The 25,264-nt window shown below is 61.2% G+C and overlaps 1 protein-coding gene across 1 annotated transcript in view; it reads left to right on the forward strand.

Annotated features, from left to right (window-relative positions):
• Window positions 1–361: 361 nt before the first annotated feature.
• RNF40 (ring finger protein 40) overlaps window positions 362–25,264 on the forward strand; it is a gene marked incomplete in the record, with an annotated part of 68,253 nt that continues 43,350 nt past the window's right edge. The window contains 4 exon segments of the mRNA XM_073635284.1: window positions 362–464; window positions 13,430–13,619; window positions 13,622–13,689; window positions 21,154–21,321. Coding sequence (XP_073491385.1) covers window positions 13,559–13,619; window positions 13,622–13,689; window positions 21,154–21,321 — 297 coding nt within the window.

Raw genomic sequence — 25,264 nt, forward strand, 5'->3', positions numbered from 1 at the left:
CTCTGTACAGACTCCCCCCGGTCCTCTCTGTACAGACTCTCTCCCCGGTCCTCTCTGTACAGACTCCCCCCGGTCCTCTCTGTACAGACTCTCCCCGGTCCTCTCTGTACACCCCCCTCCCCCGGTCCCCCGGTCCCCCCGGTCCCCCCGGTCCCCCCCTCACAGGCCGGTTGCTATGGGAGACTCACCTCCGGCTCTCCGTCTTCTCTCCTCAGCGTCTCGTCTCCTCGTAACTGTCTCCCAGGCAACGCCCCGCCCTATTTAAAATTAGCCAATAAATAAGGAGTTGATCTCGAGTGACACCGCTCTCCTCCAATCAGCCGGCTGTAGGCGGGATCTAATAAGGAGGACGGCCCTCTCCTACAGCCATAATTCTGCGCATGCGCCATGTGTCAGAGCTACTTCCGGCTGTCCCCGATCCAAGATGGCGGAGACTGGAGGATGCGGCTGTGTGTGATTGTCCGGTATGAGGGCCTAGACGTGTGTGTGACCCCCTGAGGGGCAATACATGGGGAGGGGCGGGGGGTAGACTGTCAGAAAGACTGACAGGGGGTCAGGAGAGGGAGGAGGGCCTAGAAATGAGGGGAGAAAGAGAGACCAATGAGAGAGGAGCTGACAGAGGGGCAGGGGGGGATGTAGAGGGACAGGTGTGAGGCGGGGGGGATGTAGAGGGACAGGTGTTAGGCGGGGGGGATGTAGAGGGACAGGTGTGAGGCGGGGGGGATGTAGAGGGACAGGTGTGAGGCGGGGGGTAGTAGAGGGACAGGTGTGAGGCGGGGGGGATGTAGAGGGACAGGTGTGAGGCGGGGGGGATGTAGAGGGACAGGTGTGAGGCGGGGGGATGTAGAGGACAGGTGTGAGGCGGGGGGGATGTAGAGGGACAGGTGTTAGGCGGGGGGGATGTAGAGGGACAGGTGTGAGGCGGGGGGGATGTAGAGGGACAGGTGTGAGGCGGGGGGGATGTAGAGGGACAGGTGTGAGGCGGGGGGGATGTAGAGGGACAGGTGTGAGGCGGGGGGGATGTAGAGGACAGGTGTGAGGCGGGGGGGATGTAGAGGGACAGGTGTGAGGCGGGGGGGATGTAGAGGGACAGGTGTGAGGCGGGGGGGTAGTAGAGGGACAGGTGTGAGGCGGGGGGATGTAGAGGGACAGGTGTGAGGCGGGGGAGATGTAGAGGGACAGGTGTGAGGCGGGGGGGATGTAGAGGGACAGGTGTGAGGCGGGGGGGATGTAGAGGGACAGGTGTGAGGCGGGGGGGATGTAGAGGGACAGGTGTGAGGCGGGGGGGTAGTAGAGGGACAGGTGTGAGGCGGGGGGGATGTAGAGGGACAGGTGTGAGGCGGGGGAGATGTAGAGGGACAGGTGTGAGGCGGGGGGATGTAGAGGGACAGGTGTGAGGCGGGGGGGATGTAGAGGGACAGGTGTGAGGCGGGGGGGATGTAGAGGGACAGGTGTGAGGCGGGGGGGATGTAGAGGGACAGGTGTGAGGCGGGGGGGATGTAGAGGGACAGGTGTGAGGCGGGGGAGATGTAGAGGGACAGGTGTGAGGCGGGGGGATGTAGAGGGACAGGTGTGAGGCGGGGGGGGGATGTAGAGGGACAGGTGTGAGGCGGGGGGGATGTAGAGGGACAGGTGTGAGGCGGGGGGGGATGTAGAGGGACAGGTGTGAGGCGGGGGGGGATGTAGAGGGACAGGTGTGAGGCGGGGGGGATGTAGAGGGACAGGTGTGAGGCGGGGGGGATGTAGAGGGACAGTGTGAGGCGGGGGGGGATGTAGAGGGACAGGTGTGAGGCGGGGGGGATGTAGAGGGACAGGTGTGAGGCGGGGGGGATGTAGAGGGACAGGTGTGAGGCGGGGGGGATGTAGAGGGACAGGTGTGAGGCGGGGGGGGGATGTAGAGGGACAGGTGTGAGGCGGGGGGGATGTAGAGGGACAGGTGTGAGGCGGGGGGGATGTAGAGGGACAGGTGTGAGGCGGGGGGTAGTAGAGGGACAGGTGTGAGGCGGGGGGGATGTAGAGGGACAGGTGTGAGGCGGGGGGGTAGTAGAGGGACAGGTGTGAGGCGGGGGGATGTAGAGGGACAGGTGTGAGGCGGGGGGGGATGTAGAGGGACAGGTGTGAGGCGGGGGGGATGTAGAGGGACAGGTGTGAGGCGGGGGGGATGTAGAGGGACAGGTGTGAGGCGGGGGGGATGTAGAGGGACAGGTGTGAGGAGGGGGGGATGTAGAGGGACAGGTGTGAGGCGGGGGAGATGTAGAGGGACAGGTGTGAGGCGGGGGGGATGTAGAGGGACAGGTGTGAGGCGGGGGGGATGTAGAGGGACAGGTGTGAGGCGGGGGGGATGTAGAGGGACAGGTGTGAGGCGGGGGGGATGTAGAGGGACAGGTGTGAGGCGGGGGGGATGTAGAGGGACAGGTGTGAGGCGGGGGGGATGTAGAGGGACAGGTGTGAGGCGGGGGGGATGTAGAGGGACAGGTGTGAGGCGGGGGGGATGTAGAGGGACAGGTGTGAGGCGGGGGGGATGTAGAGGGACAGGTGTGAGGCGGGGGGGATGTAGAGGGACAGGTGTGAGGCGGGGGGGATGTAGAGGGACAGGTGTGAGGCGGGGGGGATGTAGAGGGACAGGTGTGAGGCGGGGGGTAGTAGAGGGACAGGTGTGAGGCGGGGGGGTAGTAGAGGGACAGGTGTGAGGCGGGGGGATGTAGAGGGACAGGTGTGAGGTGGGGGGGATGTAGAGGGACAGGTGTGAGGCGGGGGGGATGTAGAGGGACAGGTGTGAGGCGGGGGGATGTAGAGGGACAGGTGTGAGGCGGGGGGGATGTAGAGGGACAGGTGTGAGGCGGGGGGGATGTAGAGGGACAGGTGTGAGGCGGGGGGGATGTAGAGGGACAGGTGTGAGGCGGGGGGGATGTAGAGGGACAGGTGTGAGGCGGGGGGGATGTAGAGGGACAGGTGTGAGGCGGGGGAGATGTAGAGGGACAGGTGTGAGGCGGGGGGGATGTAGAGGGACAGGTGTGAGGCGGGGGGGATGTAGAGGACAGGTGTGAGGCGGGGGGGATGTAGAGGGACAGGTGTGAGGCTGGGGGGATGTAGAGGGACAGGTGTGAGGCGGGGGGGATGTAGAGGGACAGGTGTGAGGCGGGGGGGATGTAGAGGGACAGGTGTGAGGCGGGGGGGATGTAGAGGGACAGGTGTGAGGGCGGGGTGTAGTAGAGGACAGGTGTGAGGCGGGGGGGTGTAGAGGGACAGGTGTGAGGCGGGGGGGATGTAGAGGGACAGGTGTGAGGCGGGGGGTAGTAGAGGGACAGGTGTGAGGCGGGGGGGGATGTAGAGGGACAGGTGTGAGGGCGGGGGGGGGATGTAGAGGGACAGGTGTGAGGCGGGGGGGGGATGTAGAGGGACAGGTGTGAGGCGGGGGGGATGTAGAGGGACAGGTGTGAGGCGGGGGGATGTAGAGGGACAGGTGTGAGGCGGGGGGGTAGTAGAGGGACAGGTGTGAGGCGGGGGGGATGTAGAGGGACAGGTGTGATAGTAGAGGGACAGGTGTGAGGCGGGGGGGATGTAGAGGGACAGGTGTGAGGCGGGGGGGATGTAGAGGGACAGGTGTGAGGCGGGGGGGATGTAGAGGGACAGGTGTGAGGCGGGGGGTAGTAGAGGGACAGGTGTGAGGCGGGGGGTAGTAGAGGGACAGGTGTGAGGCGGGGGGATGTAGAGGGACAGGTGTGAGGCGGGGGGGATGTAGAGGGACAGGTGTGAGGCGGGGGGTAGTAGAGGGACAGGTGTGAGGCGGGGGGGATGTAGAGGGACAGGTGTGAGGCGGGGGGATGTAGAGGGACAGGTGTGAGGCGGGGGGGATGTAGAGGGACAGGTGTGAGGCGGGGGGATGTAGAGGGACAGGTGTGAGGCGGGGGGATGTAGAGGGACAGGTGTGAGGCGGGGGTAGTAGAGGGACAGGTGTGAGGCGGGGGGGATGTAGAGGGACAGGTGTGAGGCGGGGGGGATGTAGAGGGACAGGTGTGAGGCGGGGGGTAGTAGAGGGACAGGTGTGAGGCGGGGGGGATGTAGAGGGACAGGTGTGAGGCGGGGGGGATGTAGAGGGACAGGTGTGAGGCGGGGGGGATGTAGAGGGACAGGTGTGAGGCGGGGGGTAGTAGAGGGACAGGTGTGAGGCGGGGGGTAGTAGAGGGACAGGTGTGAGGCGGGGGGATGTAGAGGGACAGGTGTGAGGCGGGGGGGATGTAGAGGGACAGGTGTGAGGCGGGGGGGATGTAGAGGGACAGGTGTGAGGCGGGGGGGATGTAGAGGGACAGGTGTGAGGCGGGGGGATGTAGAGGGACAGGTGTGAGGCGGGGGGGATGTAGAGGGACAGGTGTGAGGCGGGGGGGATGTAGAGGGACAGGTGTGAGGCGGGGGGATGTAGAGGGACAGGTGTGAGGCGGGGGGATGTAGAGGGACAGGTGTGAGGCGGGGGGGATGTAGAGGGACAGGTGTGAGGCGGGGGGGATGTAGAGGGACAGGTGTGAGGCGGGGGGGATGTAGAGGGACAGGTGTGAGGCGGGGGGATGTAGAGGGACAGGTGTGAGGCGGGGGGTAGTAGAGGGACAGGTGTGAGGCGGGGGGGATGTAGAGGGACAGGTGTGAGGCGGGGGGGATGTAGAGGGACAGGTGTGAGGCGGGGGGTAGTAGAGGGACAGGTGTGAGGCGGGGGAGATGTAGAGGGACAGGTGTGAGGCGGGGGGATGTAGAGGGACAGGTGTGAGGCGGGGGGGGATGTAGAGGGACAGGTGTGAGGCGGGGGGATGTAGAGGGACAGGTGTGAGGCGGGGGGATGTAGAGGGACAGGTGTGAGGCGGGGGGGATGTAGAGGGACAGGTGTGAGGCGGGGGGGATGTAGAGGGACAGGTGTGAGGCGGGGGGGATGTAGAGGGACAGGTGTGAGGCGGGGGGTAGTAGAGGGACAGGTGTGAGGCGGGGGGGATGTAGAGGGACAGGTGTGAGGCGGGGGGGATGTAGAGGGACAGGTGTGAGGCGGGGGGGATGTAGAGGGACAGGTGTGAGGCGGGGGGATGTAGAGGACAGGTGTGAGGCGGGGGGGATGTAGAGGGACAGGTGTGAGGCGGGGGGGGATGTAGAGGGACAGGTGTGAGGCGGGGGGGATGTAGAGGGACAGGTGTGAGGCGGGGGGGGATGTAGAGGGACAGGTGTGAGGCGGGGGGGATGTAGAGGGACAGGTGTGAGGCGGGGGGGATGTAGAGGGACAGGTGTGAGGCGGGGGGATGTAGAGGGACAGGTGTGAGGCGGGGGGGGATGTAGAGGGACAGGTGTGAGGCGGGGGGTAGTAGAGGGACAGGTGTGAGGCGGGGGAGATGTAGAGGGACAGGTGTGAGGCGGGGGGGATGTAGAGGGACAGGTGTGAGGCGGGGGGATGTAGAGGGACAGGTGTGAGGCGGGGGGGATGTAGAGGGACAGGTGTGAGGCGGGGGGGATGTAGAGGGACAGGTGTGAGGCGGGGGGGATGTAGAGGGACAGGTGTGAGGCGGGGGGGATGTAGAGGGACAGGTGTGAGGCGGGGGAGATGTAGAGGGACAGGTGTGAGGCGGGGGGGATGTAGAGGGACAGGTGTGAGGCGGGGGGATGTAGAGGGACAGGTGTGAGGCGGGGGGGATGTAGAGGGACAGGTGTGAGGCGGGGGGGATGTAGAGGGACAGGTGTGAGGCGGGGGGGATGTAGAGGGACAGGTGTGAGGCGGGGGGGATGTAGAGGGACAGGTGTGAGGCGGGGGGGATGTAGAGGGACAGGTGTGAGGCGGGGGGGATGTAGAGGGACAGGTGTGAGGCGGGGGGGATGTAGAGGGACAGGTGTGAGGCGGGGGAGATGTAGAGGGACAGGTGTGAGGCGGGGGGGATGTAGAGGGACAGGTGTGAGGCGGGGGGGATGTAGAGGGACAGGTGTGAGGCGGGGGAGATGTAGAGGGACAGGTGTGAGGCGGGGGGGGATGTAGAGGGACAGGTGTGAGGCGGGGGGGGATGTAGAGGGACAGGTGTGAGGCGGGGGGGATGTAGAGGGACAGGTGTGAGGCGGGGGGGATGTAGAGGGACAGGTGTGAGGCGGGGGGATGTAGAGGACAGGTGTGAGGCGGGGGGGGATGTAGAGGGACAGGTGTGAGGCGGGGGAGATGTAGAGGGACAGGTGTGAGGCGGGGGGGATGTAGAGGGACAGGTGTGAGGCGGGGGGTAGTAGAGGGACAGGTGTGAGGCGGGGGGGATGTAGAGGGACAGGTGTGAGGCGGGGGGGTAGTAGAGGGACAGGTGTGAGGCGGGGGGGATGTAGAGGGACAGGTGTGAGGCGGGGGAGATGTAGAGGGACAGGTGTGAGGCGGGGGGGATGTAGAGGGACAGGTGTGAGGCGGGGGGGTAGTAGAGGGACAGGTGTGAGGCGGGGGGGATGTAGAGGGACAGGTGTGAGGCGGGGGGGGATGTAGAGGGACAGGTGTGAGGCGGGGGGGGATGTAGAGGGACAGGTGTGAGGCGGGGGGGATGTAGAGGGACAGGTGTGAGGCGGGGGGGATGTAGAGGGACAGGTGTGAGGCGGGGGGGATGTAGAGGGACAGGTGTGAGGCGGGGGGGATGTAGAGGGACAGGTGTGAGGCGGGGGGGGGATTTAGAGGGACAGGTGTGAGGCGGGGGGGATTTAGAGGGACAGGTGTGAGGCGGGGGGGATGTAGAGGGACAGGTGTGAGGCGGGGGGGATGTAGATTGACAGGTGTGAGGCGGGGGGGATTTAGAGGGACAGGTGTGAGGCGGGGGGGATGTAGAGGGACAGGTGTGAGGCGGGCAGGGGGAGGTGATTTGGACGGGAGGCGGAGCAGTGATGGGGAGATGATGATGAGGGCGGGGATGTAGATCAGTGTGGAGGTGATTGGGAGGGGGGGAGGAGATTGGGACTGGTGGCGGGGCAGTGATGGGGAGGTGAGGATGGGAGGCGGGGAGATGATGGTGGGATGCAGATTAGTGGGGAGGAGATTTGGACAGGAGGCGGGGCAGTGATGGGGAGGTGAGGATGGGAGGCGGGGAGGTGATGATGAGGGCGGGGATGCAGATCAGTAGGGAGGTGATTGGGAGGGGGGAGGAGATTGGGATGGGAGGCGGGGCAGTGATGGGGAGGTGAGGATGGGAGGCGGGGATGTAGATCAGTGGGGAGGTGATTGGGACGGGAGGCGGGGCAGTGATGGGGAGGTGAGGATGGGAGGCGGGGAGATGATGGTGGGATGTAGATTAGTGGGGAGGAGATTGGGAGGGGGGGAGGAGATTGGAGTGGAGGCGGGGCAGTGATGGGGAGGTGAGGATGGGAGGCGGCGATGTAGATCAGTGGGGAGGTGATTGGGAGGGGGGGAGGAGATTGGAGTGGAGGCGGGGCAGTGATGGGGAGGTGAGGATGGGAGGCGGGGAGGTGATGATGAGGGCGGGGATGTAGATCAGTGGGGAGGTGATTGGGACGGGAGGCGGGGCAGTGATGGGGGGGTGAGGATGGGAGGCGGGGAGATGATGATGAGGGCGGGATGTAGATCAGTGGGGAGGTGATTGGGAGGGGGGGAGGAGATTGGGATGGGAGGCGGGGCAGTGATGGGGAGGTGAGGATGGGAGGCGGCGATGTAGATCAGTGGGGAGGTGATGGGGGGGGGGGGATTGGGACGGGAGGCGGGGCAGTGATGGGGAGGTGAGGATGGGAGGCGGGGATGTAGACCGGGGGGGAGGGGATTGGGAGGGGGGGAGGAGATTGGGATGGGAGGCGGGGCAGTGATGGGGAAGTGAGGATGGGAGGCGGGGAGATGATGATGAGGGCGGGGATGTAGATCAGTGGGGAGGAGATTGGGACGGGGGAGGAGATTGGAGTTGAGGCGGGGCAGTGATGCAGTGATGGGGAGGTGAGGATGGGAGGGGGGAGATGATGATGAGGGCGGGGATGTAGATTAGTGGGGAGGAGATTGGGACGGGAGGCGGGGCAGTGATGGGGAGGTGAGGATGGGAGGCGGCGATGTAGATCAGTGTGGAGGTGATTGGGAGGGGGGAGGAGATTGGGACGGGAGGCAGGGCAGTGATGGGGAGGTGAGGATGGGAGGCGGGGATGTAGATCAGTGGGGAGGAGATTGGGACGGGAGGCGGGGCAGTGATGGGGGGGTGAGGATGGGAGGCGGGGATGTAGATCAGTGGGGAGGTGATTGGGAGGGGGGGAGGAGATTGGGACGGGAGGCGGGGCAGTGATGGGGAGGTAAGGACGGGAGGCGGGGAGATGATGATGAGGGCGGGGATGTAGATCAGTGGGGAGGAGATTGGGACGGGGGAGGAGATTGGAGTTGAGGCGGGGCAGTGATGGGGAGGTGAGGATGGGAGGGGGGAGATGATGATGAGGGCGGGATGTAGATCAGTGGGGAGGTGATTGGGATGGGAGGCGGGGAAGTGAGGATGGGAGGCGGGGAGATGATGATGAGGGCGGGGATGTAGATCAGTGGGGAGGTTATTGGGAGGGGGGAGGAGATTGGGACGGGAGGCGGGGCAGTGATGGGGAGGTGAGGATGGGAGGCGGGGATGTAGATCAGTGGGGAGGTGATTGGGACGGGAGGCGGGGCAGTGATGGGGAGGTGAGGATGGGAGGCGGGGAGATGATGAGGGCGGGATGCAGATCAGTGGGGAGGTGATTGGGAGGGGGGAGGAGATTGGGACGGGAGGCGGGGCAGTGATGGGGAGGTGAGGATGGGAGGAGGGGATGTAGATCAGTGGGGAGGTGATTGGGGGGGGGGAGATTGGGATGGGAGGCGGGGCAGTGATGGGGAGGTGAGGATGGGAGGCGGGGATGTAGATCAGTGGGGAGGAGATTGGGATGGGAGGCGGGGCAGTGATGGGGGGGGTGAGGATGGGAGGCGGGGATGTAGATCAGTGGGGAGGAGATTGGGATGGGAGGCGGGGCAGTGATGGGGGGGTGAGGATGGGAGGCGGGGATGTAGATCAGTGGGGAGGTGATTGGGAGGGGGGGAGGAGATTGGGATGGGAGGCGGGGCAGTGATGGGGAGGTGAGGATGGGAGGCGGCGATGTAGATCAGTGGGGAGGAGATTGGGATGGGAGGCGGGGCAGTGATGGGGGGGTGAGGATGGGAGGCGGGGATGTAGATCAGTGGGGAGGTGATTGGGAGGGGGGGAGGAGATTGGGATGGGAGGCGGGGCAGTGATGGGGAGGTGAGGATGGGAGGCGGGATGCAGATCAGTGGGGAGGTGATTGGGACGGGAGGCGGGGCAGTGATGGGGAGGTGAGGATGGGAGGGGGGAAATGATGATGAGGGCGGGGATGTAGATCAGTGGGGAGGAGATTGGGACGGGAGGCGGGGCAGTGATGGGGAGGTGAGGATGGGAGGGGGGAAATGATGATGAGGGCGGGGATGTAGATCAGTGGGGAGGAGATTGGGACTGGAGGCGGGGCAGTGATGGGGAGGTGAGGACGGGAGGCGGGGAGATGATGATGAGGGCGGGATGCAGATCAGTGGGGAGGTGATTGGGACGGGAGGCGGGGCAGTGATGGGGAGGTGAGGATGGGAGGGGGGAAATGATGATGAGGGCGGGGATGTAGATCAGTGGGGAGGTGATTGGGACGGGAGGCGGGGCAGTGATGGGGAGGTGAGGATGGGAGGGGGGAGATGATGATGAGGGCGGGATGTAGATCAGTGGGGAGGTGATTGGGATGGGAGGCGGGGCAGTGAGGATGGGAGGCGGGGAGATGATGATGAGGGCGGGATGTAGATCAGTGGGGAGGAGATTGGGACGGGAGGCGGGGCAGTGATGGGGAGGTGAGGATGGGAGGGGGGAAATGATGATGAGGGCGGGGATGTAGATCAGTGGGGAGGAGATTGGGACGGGAGGCGGGGCAGTGATGGGGAGGTGAGGATGGGAGGGGGGAGATGATGATGAGGGCGGGGATGTAGATCAGTGGGGAGGAGATTGGGACGGGAGGCGGGGCAGTGATGGGGAAGTGAGGATGGGAGGGGGGAGATGATGATGAGGGCGGGGATGTAGATCAGTGGGGAGGAGATTGGGACGGGAGGCGGGGCAGTGATGGGGAGGTGAGGATGGGAGGGGGGAGATGATGATGAGGGCGGGGATGTAGATCAGTGGGGAGGAGATTGGGACGGGAGGCGGGGCAGTGATGGGGAGGTGAGGATGGGAGGGGGGAGATGATGATGAGGGCGGGATGTAGATCAGTGGGGAGGTGATTGGGATGGGAGGCGGGGCAGTGATGGGGAGGTGAGGATGGGAGGCGGCGATGTAGATCAGTGTGGAGGTGATTGGGAGGGGGGGAGGAGATTGGGACGGGAGGCGGGGCAGTGATGGGGAGGTAAGGACGGGAGGCGGGGAGATGATGATGAGGGCGGGGATGTAGATCAGTGGGGAGGAGATTGGGACGGGGGAGGAGATTGGAGTTGAGGCGGGGCAGTGATGGGGAGGTGAGGATGGGAGGGGGGAGATGATGATGAGGGCGGGATGTAGATCAGTGGGGAGGTGATTGGGATGGGAGGCGGGGAAGTGAGGATGGGAGGCGGGGAGATGATGATGAGGGCGGGGATGTAGATCAGTGGGGAGGTTATTGGGAGGGGGGAGGAGATTGGGACGGGAGGCGGGGCAGTGATGGGGAGGTGAGGATGGGAGGAGGGGATGTAGATCAGTGGGGAGGTGATTGGGGGGGGGGGGAGATTGGGATGGGAGGCGGGGCAGTGATGGGGAGGTGAGGATGGGAGGCGGGGATGTAGATCAGTGGGGAGGTGATTGGGAGGGGGGAGGAGTTTGGGATGGGAGGTGGGGCAGTGATGGGGAGGTGAGGATGGGAGGGGGCGATTTAGTTCAGTGGGGAGGAGATTGGGATGGGAGGCGGGGCAGTGATGGGGGGGGTGAGGATGGGAGGCGGGGATGTAGATCAGTGGGGAGGAGATTGGGATGGGAGGCGGGGCAGTGATGGGGGGGGTGAGGATGGGAGGCGGGGATGTAGATCAGTGGGGAGGTGATTGGGAGGGGGGGAGGAGATTGGGATGGGAGGCGGGGCAGTGATGGGGAGGTGAGGATGGGAGGCGGCGATGTAGATCAGTGGGGAGGAGATTGGGATGGGAGGCGGGGCAGTGATGGGGGGGTGAGGATGGGAGGCGGGGATGTAGATCAGTGGGGAGGTGATTGGGAGGGGGGGAGGAGATTGGGATGGGAGGCGGGGCAGTGATGGGGAGGTGAGGATGGGAGGCGGCGATGTAGATCAGTGGGGAGGTGATTGGGGGGCGGAGATTGGGATGGGAGGCGGGGCAGTGATGGGGAGGTGAGGATGGGAGGCGGGGATGTAGATCAGTGGGGAGGTGATTGGCACTGGAGGCGGGGCAGTGATGGGGAGGTGAGGACGGGAGGCGGGGAGATGATGATGAGGGCGGGATGCAGATCAGTGGGGAGGTGATTGGGACGGGAGGCGGGGCAGTGATGGGGAGGTGAGGATGGGAGGGGGGAAATGATGATGAGGGCGGGGATGTAGATCAGTGGGGAGGAGATTGGGACGGGAGGCGGGGCAGTGATGGGGAGGTGAGGATGGGAGGGGGGAGATGATGATGAGGGTGGGGATGTAGATCAGTGGGGAGGTGATTGGGATGGGAGGCGGGGCAGTGAGGATGGGAGGCGGGGAGATGATGATGAGGGCGGGATGTAGATCAGTGGGGAGGAGATTGGGACGGGAGGCGGGGCAGTGATGGGGAGGTGAGAATGGGAGGGGGGAAATGATGATGAGGGCGGGGATGTAGATCAGTGGGGAGGAGATTGGGACTGGAGGCGGGGCAGTGATGGGGAGGTGAGGATGGGAGGGGGGAGATGATGATGAGGGCGGGGATGTAGATCAGTGGGGAGGAGATTGGGACTGGAGGCGGGGCAGTGATGGGGAAGTGAGGATGGGAGGGGGGAGATGATGATGAGGGCGGGGATGTAGATCAGTGGGGAGGAGATTGGGACGGGAGGCGGGGCAGTGATGGGGAGGTGAGGATGGGAGGGGGGAGATGATGATGAGGGCGGGGATGTAGATCAGTGGGGAGGAGATTGGGACGGGAGGCGGGGCAGTGATGGGGAGGTGAGGATGGGAGGGGGGAGATGATGATGAGGGCGGGGATGTAGATCAGTGGGGAGGTGATTGGGACGGGAGGCGGGGCAGTGATGGGGAGGTGAGAATGGGAGGGGGGAAATGATGATGAGGGCGGGGATGTAGATCAGTGGGGAGGAGATTGGGACTGGAGGCGGGGCAGTGATGGGGAGGTGAGGATGGGAGGGGGGAGATGATGATGAGGGCGGGGATGTAGATCAGTGGGGAGGAGATTGGGACAGGAGGCGGGGCAGTGATGGGGAAGTGAGAATGGGAGGGGGGAGATGATGATGATGAGGGCGGGGATGTAGATCAGTGGGGAGGAGATTGGGACGGGAGGCGGGGCAGTGATGGGGAGGTGAGGATGGGAGGGGGGAGATGATGATGAGGGCGGGGATGTAGATCAGTGGGGAGGAGATTGGGACGGGAGGCGGGGCAGTGATGGGGAGGTGAGGATGGGAGGGGGGAGATGATGATGAGGGCGGGGATGTAGATCAGTGGGGAGGAGATTGGGACTGGAGGCGGGGCAGTGATGGGGAGGTGAGGATGGGAGGGGGGAGATGATGATGAGGGCGGGGATGTAGATCAGTGGGGAGGAGATTGGGACGGGAGGCGGGGCAGTGATGGGGAGGTGAGGATGGGAGGGGGGAGATGATGATGAGGGCGGGGATGTAGATCAGTGGGGAGGTGATTGGGATGGGAGGCGGGGAAGTGAGGATGGGAGGCGGGGAGATGATGATGAGGGCGGGGATGTAGATCAGTGGGGAGGTTATTGGGAGGGGGGAGGAGATTGGGACGGGAGGCGGGGCAGTGATGGGGAGGTGAGGATGGGAGGCGGGGATGTAGATCAGTGGGGAGGTGATTGGGACGGGAGGCGGGGCAGTGATGGGGAGGTGAGGATGGGAGGCGGGGATGTAGATCAGTGGGGAGGAGATTGGGACGGGAGGCGGGGCAGTGATGGGGAGGTGAGGATGGGAGGCGGGGATGTAGATCAGTGGGGAGGTGATTGGGACGGGAGGCGGGGCAGTGATGGGGAGGTGAGGATGGGAGGCGGGGATGTAGATCAGTGGGGAGGTGATTGGGACGGGAGGCGGGGCAGTGATGGGGAGGTGAGGATGGGAGGCGGGGGGATGATGATGAGGGCGGGATGCAGATCAGTGGGGAGGTGATTGGGAGAGGGGAGGAGATTGGGACGGAAGGCGGGGAGATGATTATGAGGGCGGGATGTAGATTGGGGGGGGTGTGGCTTGCTCAGGGTCAGTGATGTCTCTTCTGATTCTTTTTCCAGGTGATTCGATCATCTCAGATTGTGTCAGTAAATGTGTTTCCTATGTGGAGAGGACCCCTCATAGCGGACCCCTCATAGCGGACCCCTCATAGCGGACCCCTCATAGCGGACCCCTCATAGAGGACCACCATGTCTGGGGCCGGCAGTAAGAGATCAGCGGGGGATGGGGGTGCTGGTCCTTCGGAGAAGAACCCAACCATGAAGAAAAGACCCCGACTACCCTCATCGAGCCGATCCGCCTGGGAGGAATCTCTTCTACGGTCAGTACACGGACAATGGCTGACTACTGCCAGGTGGTGCTGTGTGCAATGTTGGGCACAGGGTAGGGGGGTGCTGTATGGAGTGCCTGGCACAGTGCGGGAAAGGTGCTGTGTGCAGTGTGGGGGGGGTTGCTGTGGGGCACAGTGGGGGGTTGCTGTGTGTGTGTGTGTGTGTGTGTGTGTGTGTGTGTGTGTGGCACAGTGTGGGGGGGAGCACTGTGGGGGTCACAGTGTGTGGGGGAGGGTCGCTGTGTGGGGCACAGTGGGGGGCACTGTGGGGGTCACAGTGTGTGGGGAGGGTCGCTGTGTGGGGCACAGTGGGGGGCACTGTGGGGGTCACAGTGTGTGGGGGAGGGTCGCTGTGTGGGGCACAGTGGGGGGCACTGTGGGGGTCACAGTGTGTGGGGGAGGGTCGCTGTGTGGGCACAGTGGGGGGGGAGGGTTGCTGTGTGGTGAGGGTCTCTGTGTGGGGCACAGTGGGGGGGGGGGGGTCGCTGTGTGGTGGAGGGTCGCTGTGTGGGGCACATAGGGGGGGGGAGGGTCGCTGTGTGGGGGTGAGGGTCTCTGTATGGGGCACTGTGGGGGGGGGTCTCTGTGTGGGGCACTGTGGGGAGGGTCAGTGGGGGGGCACAGTGGGGGAGCACTGTGGGGAGGGTCGCTGTGTGGGGCACAGTGGGGGGGGGGGGGCACTGTGGGGAGGGTCGCTGTGTGGGGCACAGTGGGAGGGTCGCTGTGGGGGGGGGGCACTGGGGGGGGTGGCTGTGTGGGGCACAGTGGGGGGGGGGGGCACTGTGGGGAGGGTCGCTGTGTGGGGCACAGTGGGGGGGGGGGGGGGCACTGTGGGGAGGGTCGCTGTGTGGGGGTGAGGGTCTGTGTATGGGGCACTGTGGGGGGGGGTCTCTGTGTGGGGCACTGTGGGAGGGTCAGTGGGGGGGGCACAGTGGGGGAGCACTGTGGGGAGGGTCGCTGTGTGGGGCACAGTGGGGGGGGGGGGCACTGTGGGGAGGGTCGCTGTGTGGGGCACAGTGGGGAGGGTCGCTGTGGGGGGGGGGCACTGGGGGGGTGGCTGTGTGGGGCACAGTGGGGGGGGGGGCACTGTGGGGAGGGTCGCTGTGTGGGGCACAGTGGGGGGGGGGGGGGGGCACTGTGGGGAGGGTCGCTGTGTGGGGGTGAGGGTCTGTGTATGGGGCACTGTGGGGGGGGGTCTCTGTGTGGGGCACTGTGGGGAGGGTCAGTGGGGGGGGCACAGTGGGGGAGCACTGTGGGGAGGGTCGCTGTGTGGGGCACAGTGGGGGGGGGGGGCACTGTGGGGAGGGTCGCTGTGTGGGGCACAGTGGGGGGGGGGGGGCACTGTGGGGAGGGTCGCTGTGTGGGGCACAGTGGGGGGGGGGGGGGCACTGTGGGGAGGGTCGCTGTGTGGGGGTGAGGGTCTGTGTATGGGGCACTGTGGGGGGGGGGTCTCTGTGTGGGGCACTGTGGGGAGGGTCAGTGGGGGGGGCACAGTGGGGGAGCACTGTGGGGAGGGTCGCTGTGTGGGGCACAGTGGGGGGGGGGGGCACTGTGGGGAGGGTCGCTGTGTGGGGCACAGTGGGGGGGGGGGGCACTGTGGGGAGGGTCGCTGTGTGGGGCACAGTGGGGGGGGGGGGGGGGCACTGTGGGGAGGGTCGCTGTGTGGGGCACAGTGGGGGGGGGGCACTGTGGGGAGGGTCGCTGTGTGGGCACAGTGGGGAGGGTCGCTGTGGGGGGGGGCACTGGGGGGGGGGGGTGGCTGTGTGGGGCACAGTGGGGGGGGGCACTGGGGGGGGTGGCTGTGTGGGGTACAGTAGGGGGGGGGCACTGTGGGGAGGGTCGCTGTGCGGGAGGTCGGACACACCTGTAGGGACGATGGGTACGGAGTCATTTTTTTCCCAAGGTGTCTTTCAGGACAGCACCTGAGAGATAGTGACTCCTCCACCGGACCACAGGAAACGCCTTCTTCCTCCAGATCTTTAAAGGGAGGCACCTCCCTAGCACCCCTCGGTTGTAGAAGAGAACCTCCGGCCCCGGCTGGAACACATACATTAGTCACAGCTTAGTACATCAGAACCAATAGGGCGGGATGTTGCTGTCCTGAAAGACTTCTGGAAAACAAGTCCCCGGTGAGTCTGAGTTGGTTTTTCTCAAGGCGTCTTTCAGGACGGCATCTGAGAGGATAACAGAGATTTACCCCCTCAGGGTGGGACAACAGCCTGCAGGACCTTTCTGCCAAACGCCTGATCGCTGGCAGATGTGAGGTCCAGCCTGTAATGTTTCACGAACGTGTGGAAACTTCACCATGTTGCCGCCTTGCAAATCTGTTCAGGGGTGGCACCATCTCTCTCTGCCCAAGTGGCCGCCGGTGCTCTGGTTGAGTGGTTGAGTGTGCCCAGATTCCCGCTGGTGGAGACAAACCTGCATGCCAATATGCCTCTGAAATGGGTCATTTCAGCATCTGGGTAAAGAAACTTTAGAAGCCTGGCAACCTTTTCTAAAGAACAAATCATGAATCTGAAGGTCTAAAGACCTTTGTCTTTTCCAAGTAACACAATAAAGTCCTCTTGACATCGAACATGTGGAGAAAGGTCTCCTCCTCCCCTGCTGGGCAGAAGGTTGGAAGTACAATGTCTTGAGCACAATTCTGCACGGAAGTTACCTTCGGGAAGAATTTCGGGTCTGTCCTTTAGTAGAACTCTATCCGGAAATATAGATAAGAAGGTTCCTTAATAGAGCGTTTAGCTCACTGATCCTGCGTGTAGAGACAATGGCAACCAGGAACACGGTCTTAAAAGTAAGATACCTGAGAGGTGCTTCTTCCAAAGGCTCAAAAGGACTCTTTGTTAGGGACTGTAGGACTATGGATAGATCCCATCTAGGGAAACCCTTGATTAGTACTGGTCCTAGATCTTGTAAGAGCTTTAATAAATCTGATTACCAGTGGATCCGAGGCCACTGATTTTTCTAAGAACAATGCTAGCGCAGCAAACTGAATCTTCACGGTACTGACCGCTAGTCCCTTATCTGCTCCATCCTGTAAAAACTCTAGAATGGAAACAAGGCTCGCTGGGTCTCGGGCAGATGAATTACACCAAGTATTATAAACTTTCCAGACTTTGGTATTAATGTCCTTTGTTACCTTTTTTATACTTGATATTAGTGTCACAATCAACCGGTTGGAAAACCCCTTGCTGTTTAGGAGCTGCTCCTCAGATACCAGGATGCGAGAGCCAGACTGGCCACCTCTGGGTGATTTACTGGGCCTTGTATTCATAGATCGTGCCTGAGGGGTAGATGCCAACAAGGTTTGATTGGCATTCCCAGAATGGTTGAAAACCAGGCAGTTTTTGGCCAAAAGGGCGTGATTAAGATGACTGGTACCATTTTCCTTTTGAATTTACCTCAATATTAACGGCATTAACTGGAATGGGGGGAAAGCATAGCAATAATGAAATTTCCATGTATAGGCCAATGCGTCTGTCCCTACTGACCTGTCTTGATTGCTTAGGGAAAAGAATTGAGGAACCTGAGCATTCTCCTTTGAGGCAAACAGGTCCACGTCTGGCTGCCCCCACCTATCAGCAATCATTGCTTCTTGAATGGGATTCCTGCTCAGGAAATCCACCACTCTGTTCAGGGTTCCCCTTTAAGTGGATTGCTGACAGACAGCAAGTGTTCTTCTGCCCACCAAAGAATTTCCATAACTAGTGCTTGCAAGGACTTGCTCCTTGTGCCCCCCCCCCGCCTGTTTAGATAAGCCACCGCCGTGTCCGTTAGTACCTGAATATGGTGTAAACGAAGATCCTGAGCAAATGTTACCAGAGATAAAGCGATCACCTTGAGCTCTCTCCAGTTTGAGGACCTTGTTGCCTTCTTCTTGGACCAACTTCCCTGAGTGAAGTTCTTTTCCAACCCCAAGAGCTGGCATCGGTTGTCAGTCTTTTTTTCGACTGGAAAAGACCAGACTAAACCTTTTTCTAGGATCTCCTGCCTCTTCCACCACCATAGTGACCTCTTCACCTGAATTGGAATCTTCACCTTTGTGTCTAGGGATCCCAAATTGTGATTCCCATGACCTCAGGAGAAAAGCCTGCGGGCACCTGAAATGCAGTCTCTTTGTTGAAGTCAGTACTCCCAAAGCCGACATAACCTGTCTTATCGTTAGCTGCTGGTTGGTCTGCAGTACTGACACCACATAGTGACTCTTGTCCTTTTTCTCTGGGGGGGGAAGATTTTTTGATCCACAGAATTGAATAGATAACCCAGAAAACAAATCTCCTGAGACTGGTTCAGGGAAGATTTTTGAAGGTTTAGAATCCATCCCAGAGACACCAAATGGTTGCGTGCTCTGTTTAAAGGGGTTGTAAAGGTAAAAATTTTTTCACCTTAATGCATTCTATGCATTAAGGTGAAAAAACTTTTGACAGTACCGCCGCCCCCAGGCCCCCCGTTTTTACTTACCTGACGCCTCGAATCTTCGCTCCTCGTCCTCGTCAGCTTCATTGCAGCTCAGCCTGGTCGCTGATTGGCTGCAGTGGATGGATTGAAAGCAGTGCAGCCATTGGCTCGCGCTGCTGTCAATCACATCCGATGACGCGGCGCGCCGGGGGGCGGGGCCGAGTGATACAGCGAGCGGCTATAGCCGCCGGCTGTATCACGGGAGCGCGCCCGCAAGCACTCACCACCGTGCGAGGGAGCTCGCATGAAGGTGGTAAATGCTTGCGGGGAGGAGCTGAAACAGCCGCCGAGGGACCCCAGAAGACCAGGTTCGGGGCCACTCTGTGCAGAACGAGCTGCACAGTGAAGGTAAGTATAACATGTTTGTTATTTAAAAAAAAAAAAAAAATAATAACTTTACAACCCCTTTAAGTTGCTCTGCAATTCTCTTGAGGGGACGAAAAATAGCAGATCGTCTAAATAAGGAATTACTGCGATTCCCTGAAGACGAAGCAGAGATAAAGCTTCTGCCATCACCTTGGTGAAAAGTACCGCCAACCTGAGATACATCTGGGACTGGGGCGAGATCAGGATATGCAGATATGCGTCCTTTAAATCTATTGACGCCATGAAACAACATGGAGTCAGCAGATTTCTGACTGAAAAAAAATCGAGTCCATCTTGAACCTTCTGTATTTGATGGATTTGTTCAGAGGCTTTAGATTGAGAATCAATCGGAATCTCCCTGTTGGTTTTCTTACCGGGAAGACATGAGAATAGAATCCCTCCTGCCGTTCTTTTGATGGCACTTGGATCACCACATCCTGCTGCATCAGTTCCTCTAGAGAGGACTTCGTGGCCATGGCTTTTACTGGATCCTTTGGGGTATTCGTCACCAAAAACCTCTTTGGGGGGCTTTCGGTAAACGCCACTGTGTAGCCCTGTGAGAGAGTGGTCAGAATAAACTGATTTGACGTTATCCCAGACCACTGTGGAAGGAACTTTTGTAGCCTTCCGCCCACCCGCAGGGTCAAGTCATTGGGGGTTTTTGGCTTGTGTAGAAGGACGGAAAAGGATTCCGCCCTTACCTTTTGCCTGGACCAATTTTTCCTTCTCCCCTGAAACTTGCTGTCTTGCTCCTGAGCTTTTTGAGGTCGAAAAAGACGTTTTGGAGGCTGCTTTTTCTTTTTGACCGGGAACGGGAAGGACCTTTTCTTATCGGCAGTCCTGGCTAGAATATTATCTAGATCAGGGCCAAAAAGGTGGTCAGCCATAAAGGGAATCCCACAAGGTTTGCTCTTTGACGCTGTGTCACCCGGCCAGGTCTTTACCCATAAAGCTCTTCTCGCAGCATTTGTCAAGGCTGCTGATCTAGCCGACATTTTAATTGCTTCAGCTTAAGCAACTGCTATGTAAGCCACTGCAGAGGACAGGGTAGAAAAAGAATCTAAAATCTCGTTTGGGAGAACCTGCCACTATATGAGACTTTAGCTGGTTAATCCAGATTCCTGGGAACACATGTTGTGGCCATAGTTGGCTTTAAATTGCTCATGACTGATTTCCACGACCCTTTGAGCAAAAGATCCATACGTTTTATCCATTGGATCCTTTAGAACCCCCATGTCTTCAAAAGGCAGATCTCGAGACCTGGGAAAAAGCAGCATCCAACCTGGGCATCTTGTTCCAAACTGCAGAGAGGTCCTCAAAAGGATGGGCTTTTTTCTCCGGATCCTGCCATTCTTTTTTTTTAATGGCATCGGAAATGATCGAATGAACCGGGAAAGTCCGCCCCCTTAGGTTCGTTTAACCCTGCATACATGTGGTCATGAAGAGATAATTCTTTCTTTTCTTCACATAAGCCAAGAGTAACATGAATGGCTTTAAGAAGCCCATCCACCTCTTCCAGGGATACCTTAAATTTGGAGGGGGCCACCTCAGCTTCCTCACCCTCCTCTTCCGAGTCTTTATCGGAGGGTGCGGGGGACTGCTCTTCCCTGTTTAAAGGGCCTTCAGATAGTTTCAAACACCGGGATAGGAAGTGAACCCTGGGAAGACTCTGAAGTGGATTGACGACTAGCAGCCGGATTAATTAATGAATCACGAAAGGTCTAAATCGTGGCATTTAGTCCCTTCTTTACAGAGGCAACCAGGTCATCACAAACAGAAGCCGATTCCTCCCTAACTAAAGAAGTGATGCAAGTACTGCATTAGGCTTTCTTCCAATTCTTTCCCATCTTGGCCCTGCAGAAAGGACATCTCTTTTTGCCGGGTCAGAGCTTGTGGCTTATGAGAGAAGATAAAAAAGGAAGAAAAACCAGGGAACCCTTGGTGAGACCCAGCCTCTGCTTTAAAGGACCACCACACAGGTGCACTAGGAAGAAACCAGTAAGCCTCCAGTGCCCAGACAGGCTCCTTGCTACTGGGGGGGGGTAAAAAAGAGAGAGAGACCAAAACCACAGGTAAAGGAAAAAAGGCAGGCATAAACCATTGCCTCCTACCTGAGCCTTACTGGTGCCTGTCCCCACCGCAGCAGGTGCCGACTCCTCCATGGCGGGTGTGCAGCGCTCCACTCGTGGCTTTACATTTCCCTGCCGGACTCCCTCAGTGCCACTGTACTGGACCAGAAGCGGAAATACACATGCACACCGCTGCCTCCAGCACCGTGCAGGCCACCGGATCTCCAGCTCTCACCGAGCACCAAGGGGAGAAGGAGCCCGAGATGCTACCGCTGCTGGGTAGGACTGGAGGACAGAGGGTCTCTAAGGAGGAAAAAATAGGAGCCCCGTCTTTCAGGAGCACCCAAGAGATCCTGACTCCCCTTCTATAAGATGTTCCCTCCGGGCCGGAGGAAACACAAAAACTGAGGGGTGGTAGGGAGGTGCCTCCCTTTGAAGATCTGGAGGAAGAAGGCGTTGCCTGTGTTCCAGTGGGAGGAGTCACTATCTCAGGTGCTGTCCTGAAAGACTTCTGAAAAACAAGTCTAACCTGGATTTTCATTCATTCTGCCCCCTTCAGGAGGAGATGGATATGAAGGTTCTGCAATTTAAGAACAAGAAGCTGGCGGAGCGGCTGGAGCAGCGGCAGGGGTTTGAGGACGAGCTCCGGGAGAAGATCGAGAAGCTGGAGAAGAGACAGGCCACCGATGACGCCACTCTGCTCATCGTCAACCGATACTGGAGCCGGGTAGGTGCAGCACCAACATCTGACAGATCTCAGTCAGAGCGGGGATTGTAGGTGCTGAACTATGGGCTAATTTATGAAGGAATGACCCTGTTCTCCCTGCTCTGACCCTGTTCCCCCTGCTCTGACCCTGTTCCCCCTGCTCTGACCCATGACCCTGTTCTCCCTGCTCTCCCTGCTCTGACCCTGTTCCCCCTGCTCTGACCCTGTTCTCCCCTGCTCTGACCCTGTTCTCCCCTGCTCTGACCCTGTTCTCCCCTGCTCTGACCCTGTTCTCCCCTGCTCTGACCCTGTTCTCCCCTGCTCTGACCCTGTTCTCCCCTGCTCTGACCCTGTTCTCCCCTGCTCTGACCCTGTTCTCCCCTGCTCTGACCCTGTTCTCCCCTGCTCTGACCCACTCTGACCCAGTTCTCCCTGCTCTGACCCAGTTCTCCCTGCTCTGACCCAGTTCTCCCTGCTCTGACCCTGTTCCCCCTGCTCTGACCCTGTTCCCCCTGCTCTGACCCTGTTCCCCCTGCTCTGACCCTGTTCCCCCTGCTCTGACCCTGTTCCCCCTGCTCTGACCCTGTTCCCCCTGCTCTGACCCTGTTCCCCCTGCTCTGACCCTGTTCCCCCTGCTCTGACCCTGTTCCCCCTGCTCTGACCCTGTTCCCCCTGCTCTGACCCTGTTCCCCCTGCTCTGACCCTGTTCCCCCTGCTCTGACCCTGTTCCCCCTGCTCTGACCCTGTTCCCCCTGCTCTGACCCTGTTCCCCCAGCTCTGACCCTGTTCCCCCAGCTCTGACCCTGTTCCCCCTGCTCTGACCCTGTTCCCCCTGCTCTGACCCTGTTCCCCCTGCTCTGACCCTGTTCCCCCTGCTCTGACCCTGTTCCCCCTGCTCTGACCCTGTTCCCCCTGCTCTGACCCATGACCCTGTTCTCCCTGCTCTCCCCCTGTTCTCCCCTGCTCTGACCCTGTTCTCCCACCCAGTTCTCCCTGCTCTGACCCAGTTCTCCCCTGCTCTGACCCTGTTCTCCCAGCCAGTTCTCCCTGCTCTGACCCAGTTCTCCCTGTTCTCCCAGCCAGTTCTCCCTGTTCTCCCAGCCAGTTCTCCCTGTTCTCCCAGCCAGTTCTCCCTGTTCTCCCAGCCAGTTCTCCCTGTTCTCCCAGCCAGTTCTCCCAGCCAGTTCTCCCTGTTCTCCCAGCCAGTTCTCCCTGCTCTGACCCAGTTCTCCCTGCTCTGACCCAGTTCTCCCTGCTCTGACCCAGTTCTCCCTGCTCTGACCCTGTTCCCCCAGCTCTGACCCTGTTCCCCCAGCTCTGACCCTGTTCCCCCAGCTCTGACCCTGTTCCCCCAGCTCTGACCCTGTTCCCCCAGCTCTGACCCTGTTCCCCCAGCTCTGACCCTGTTCCCCCAGCTCTGACCCTGTTCCCCCAGCTCTGACCCTGTTCCCCCAGCTCTGACCCTGTTCCCCCAGCTCTGACCCTGTTCCCCCAGCTCTGACCCTGTTCCCCCAGCTCTGACCCTGTTCCCCCAGCTCTGACCCTGTTCCCCCAGCTCTGACCCTGTTCCCCCAGCTCTGACCCTGTTCCCCCAGCTCTGACCCTGTTCCCCCAGCTCTGACCCTGTTCCCCCAGCTCTGACCCTGTTCCCCCAGCTCTGACCCATGACCCTGTTCTCCCTGTTCTCCCTGCTCTCCCCCTGTTCTCCCTGCTCTGACCCTGTTCTCCCCTGCTCTGACCCTGTTCTCCCACCCAGTTCTCCCTGCTCTGACCCAGTTCTCCCCTGCTCTGACCCAGTTCTCCCCGCTCTGACCCAGTTCTCCCCGCTCTGACCCAGTTCTCCCCGCTCTGACCCAGTTCTCCCCGCTCTGACCCCGTTCTCCCCTGCTCTGACCCCGTTCTCCCCTGCTCTGACCCCGTTCTCCCCTGCTCTGACCCCGTTCTCCCCTGCTCTGACCCCGTTCTCCCCTGCTCTGACCCCGTTCTCCCCTGCTCTGACCCCGTTCTCCCCTGCTCTGACCCCGTTCTCCCCTGCTCTGACCCCGTTCTCCCCTGCTCTGACCCCGTTCTCCCCTGCTCTGACCCCGTTCTCCCCTGCTCTGACCCCGTTCTCCCCTGCTCTGACCCCGTTCTCCCCTGCTCTGACCCTGTTCTCCCCTGCTCTGACCCCGTTCTCCCCTGCTCTGACCCCGTTCTCCCCTGCTCTGACCCTGTTCTCCCCTGCTCTGACCCTGTTCTCCCCTGCTCTGACCCTGTTCTCCCCTGCTCTGACCCTGTTCTCCCCTGCTCTGACCCTGTTCTCCCCTGCTCTGACCCTGTTCTCCCCTGCTCTGACCCTGTTCTCCCCTGCTCTGACCCTGTTCTCCCCTGCTCTGACCCTGTTCTCCCCTGCTCTGACCCTGTTCTCCCCTGCTCTGACCCTGTTCTCCCCGCTCTGACCCTGTTCTCCCCGCTCTGACCCTGTTCTCCCCGCTCTGACCCTGTTCTCCCCGCTCTGACCCTGTTCTCCCCGCTCTGACCCTGTTCTCCCCGCTCTGACCCTGTTCTCCCCTGCTCTGACCCTGTTCTCCCCTGCTCTGACCCTGTTCTCCCCGCTCTGACCCTGTTCTCCCCGCTCTGACCCTGTTCTCCCCGCTCTGACCCTGTTCTCCCTACTCTGACCCATGACCCTGTTCTCCCAGCCAGTTCTCCCCTGCTCTGACCCAGTTCTCCCCTGCTCTGACCCTGTTCTCCCCTGCTCTGACCCTGTTCTCCCCTGCTCTGACCCTGTTCTCCCCTGCTCTGACCCTGTTCTCCCCTGCTCTGACCCTGTTCTCCCCTGCTCTGACCCTGTTCTCCCCTGCTCTGACCCTGTTCTCCCCTGCTCTGACCCTGTTCTCCCCTGCTCTGACCCTGTTCTCCCCTGCTCTGACCCTGTTCTCCCCGCTCTGACCCAGTTCTCCCCGCTCTGACCCAGTTCTCCCCGCTCTGACCCTGCTCTGACCCAGTTCTCCCCTGCTCTGACCCAGTTCTCCCCTGCTCTGACCCAGTTCTCCCCTGCTCTGACCCAGTTCTCCCCTGTTCTCCCCGCTCTGACCCTGTTCTCCCCGCTCTGACCCTGTTCTCCCCGCTCTGACCCTGTTCTCCCCGCTCTGACCCTGTTCTCCCCGCTCTGACCCTGTTCTCCCCGCTCTGACCCTGTTCTCCCCGCTCTGACCCTGTTCTCCCCGCTCTGACCCTGTTCTCCCCGCTCTGACCCTGTTCTCCCCGCTCTGACCCTGTTCTCCCCTGCTCTGACCCTGTTCTCCCCTGCTCTGACCCTGTTCTCCCCGCTCTGACCCTGTTCTCCCCGCTCTGACCCTGTTCTCCCTACTCTGACCCATGACCCTGTTCTCCCAGCCAGTTCTCCCCTGCTCTGACCCAGTTCTCCCCTGCTCTGACCCAGTTCTCCCCTGCTCTGACCCTGTTCTCCCCGCTCTGACCCTGTTCCCCCTGCTCTGACCCTGTTCTCCCTACTCTGACCCATGACCCTGTTCTCCCAGCCAGTTCTCCCCTGCTCTGACCCAGTTCTCCCCTGCTCTGACCCAGTTCTCCCCTGCTCTGACCCAGTTCTCCCCTGCTCTGACCCAGTTCTCCCCTGCTCTGACCCAGTTCTCCCCTGCTCTGACCCAGTTCTCCCCTGCTCTGACCCAGTTCTCCCCTGCTCTGACCCAGTTCTCCCCTGCTCTGACCCAGTTCTCCCCTGCTCTGACCCAGTTCTCCCCGCTCTGACCCAGTTCTCCCCTGCTCTGACCCAGTTCTCCCCTGCTCTGACCCAGTTCTCCCCGCTCTGACCCAGTTCTCCCCTGCTCTGACCCCGCTCTCCCCGCTCTGACCCCGTTCTCCCCGCTCTCCGTGCTCTGACCCCGTTCTCCCCGCTCTGACCCCGTTCTCCCCGCTCTGACCCCGTTCTCCCCGCTCTGACCCCGTTCTCCCCGCTCTGACC

Source organism: Aquarana catesbeiana, linkage group LG06 (assembly GCF_042186555.1).
Source record: "Aquarana catesbeiana isolate 2022-GZ linkage group LG06, ASM4218655v1, whole genome shotgun sequence".
Classification (NCBI taxonomy): domain Eukaryota; kingdom Metazoa; phylum Chordata; class Amphibia; order Anura; family Ranidae; genus Aquarana; species Aquarana catesbeiana.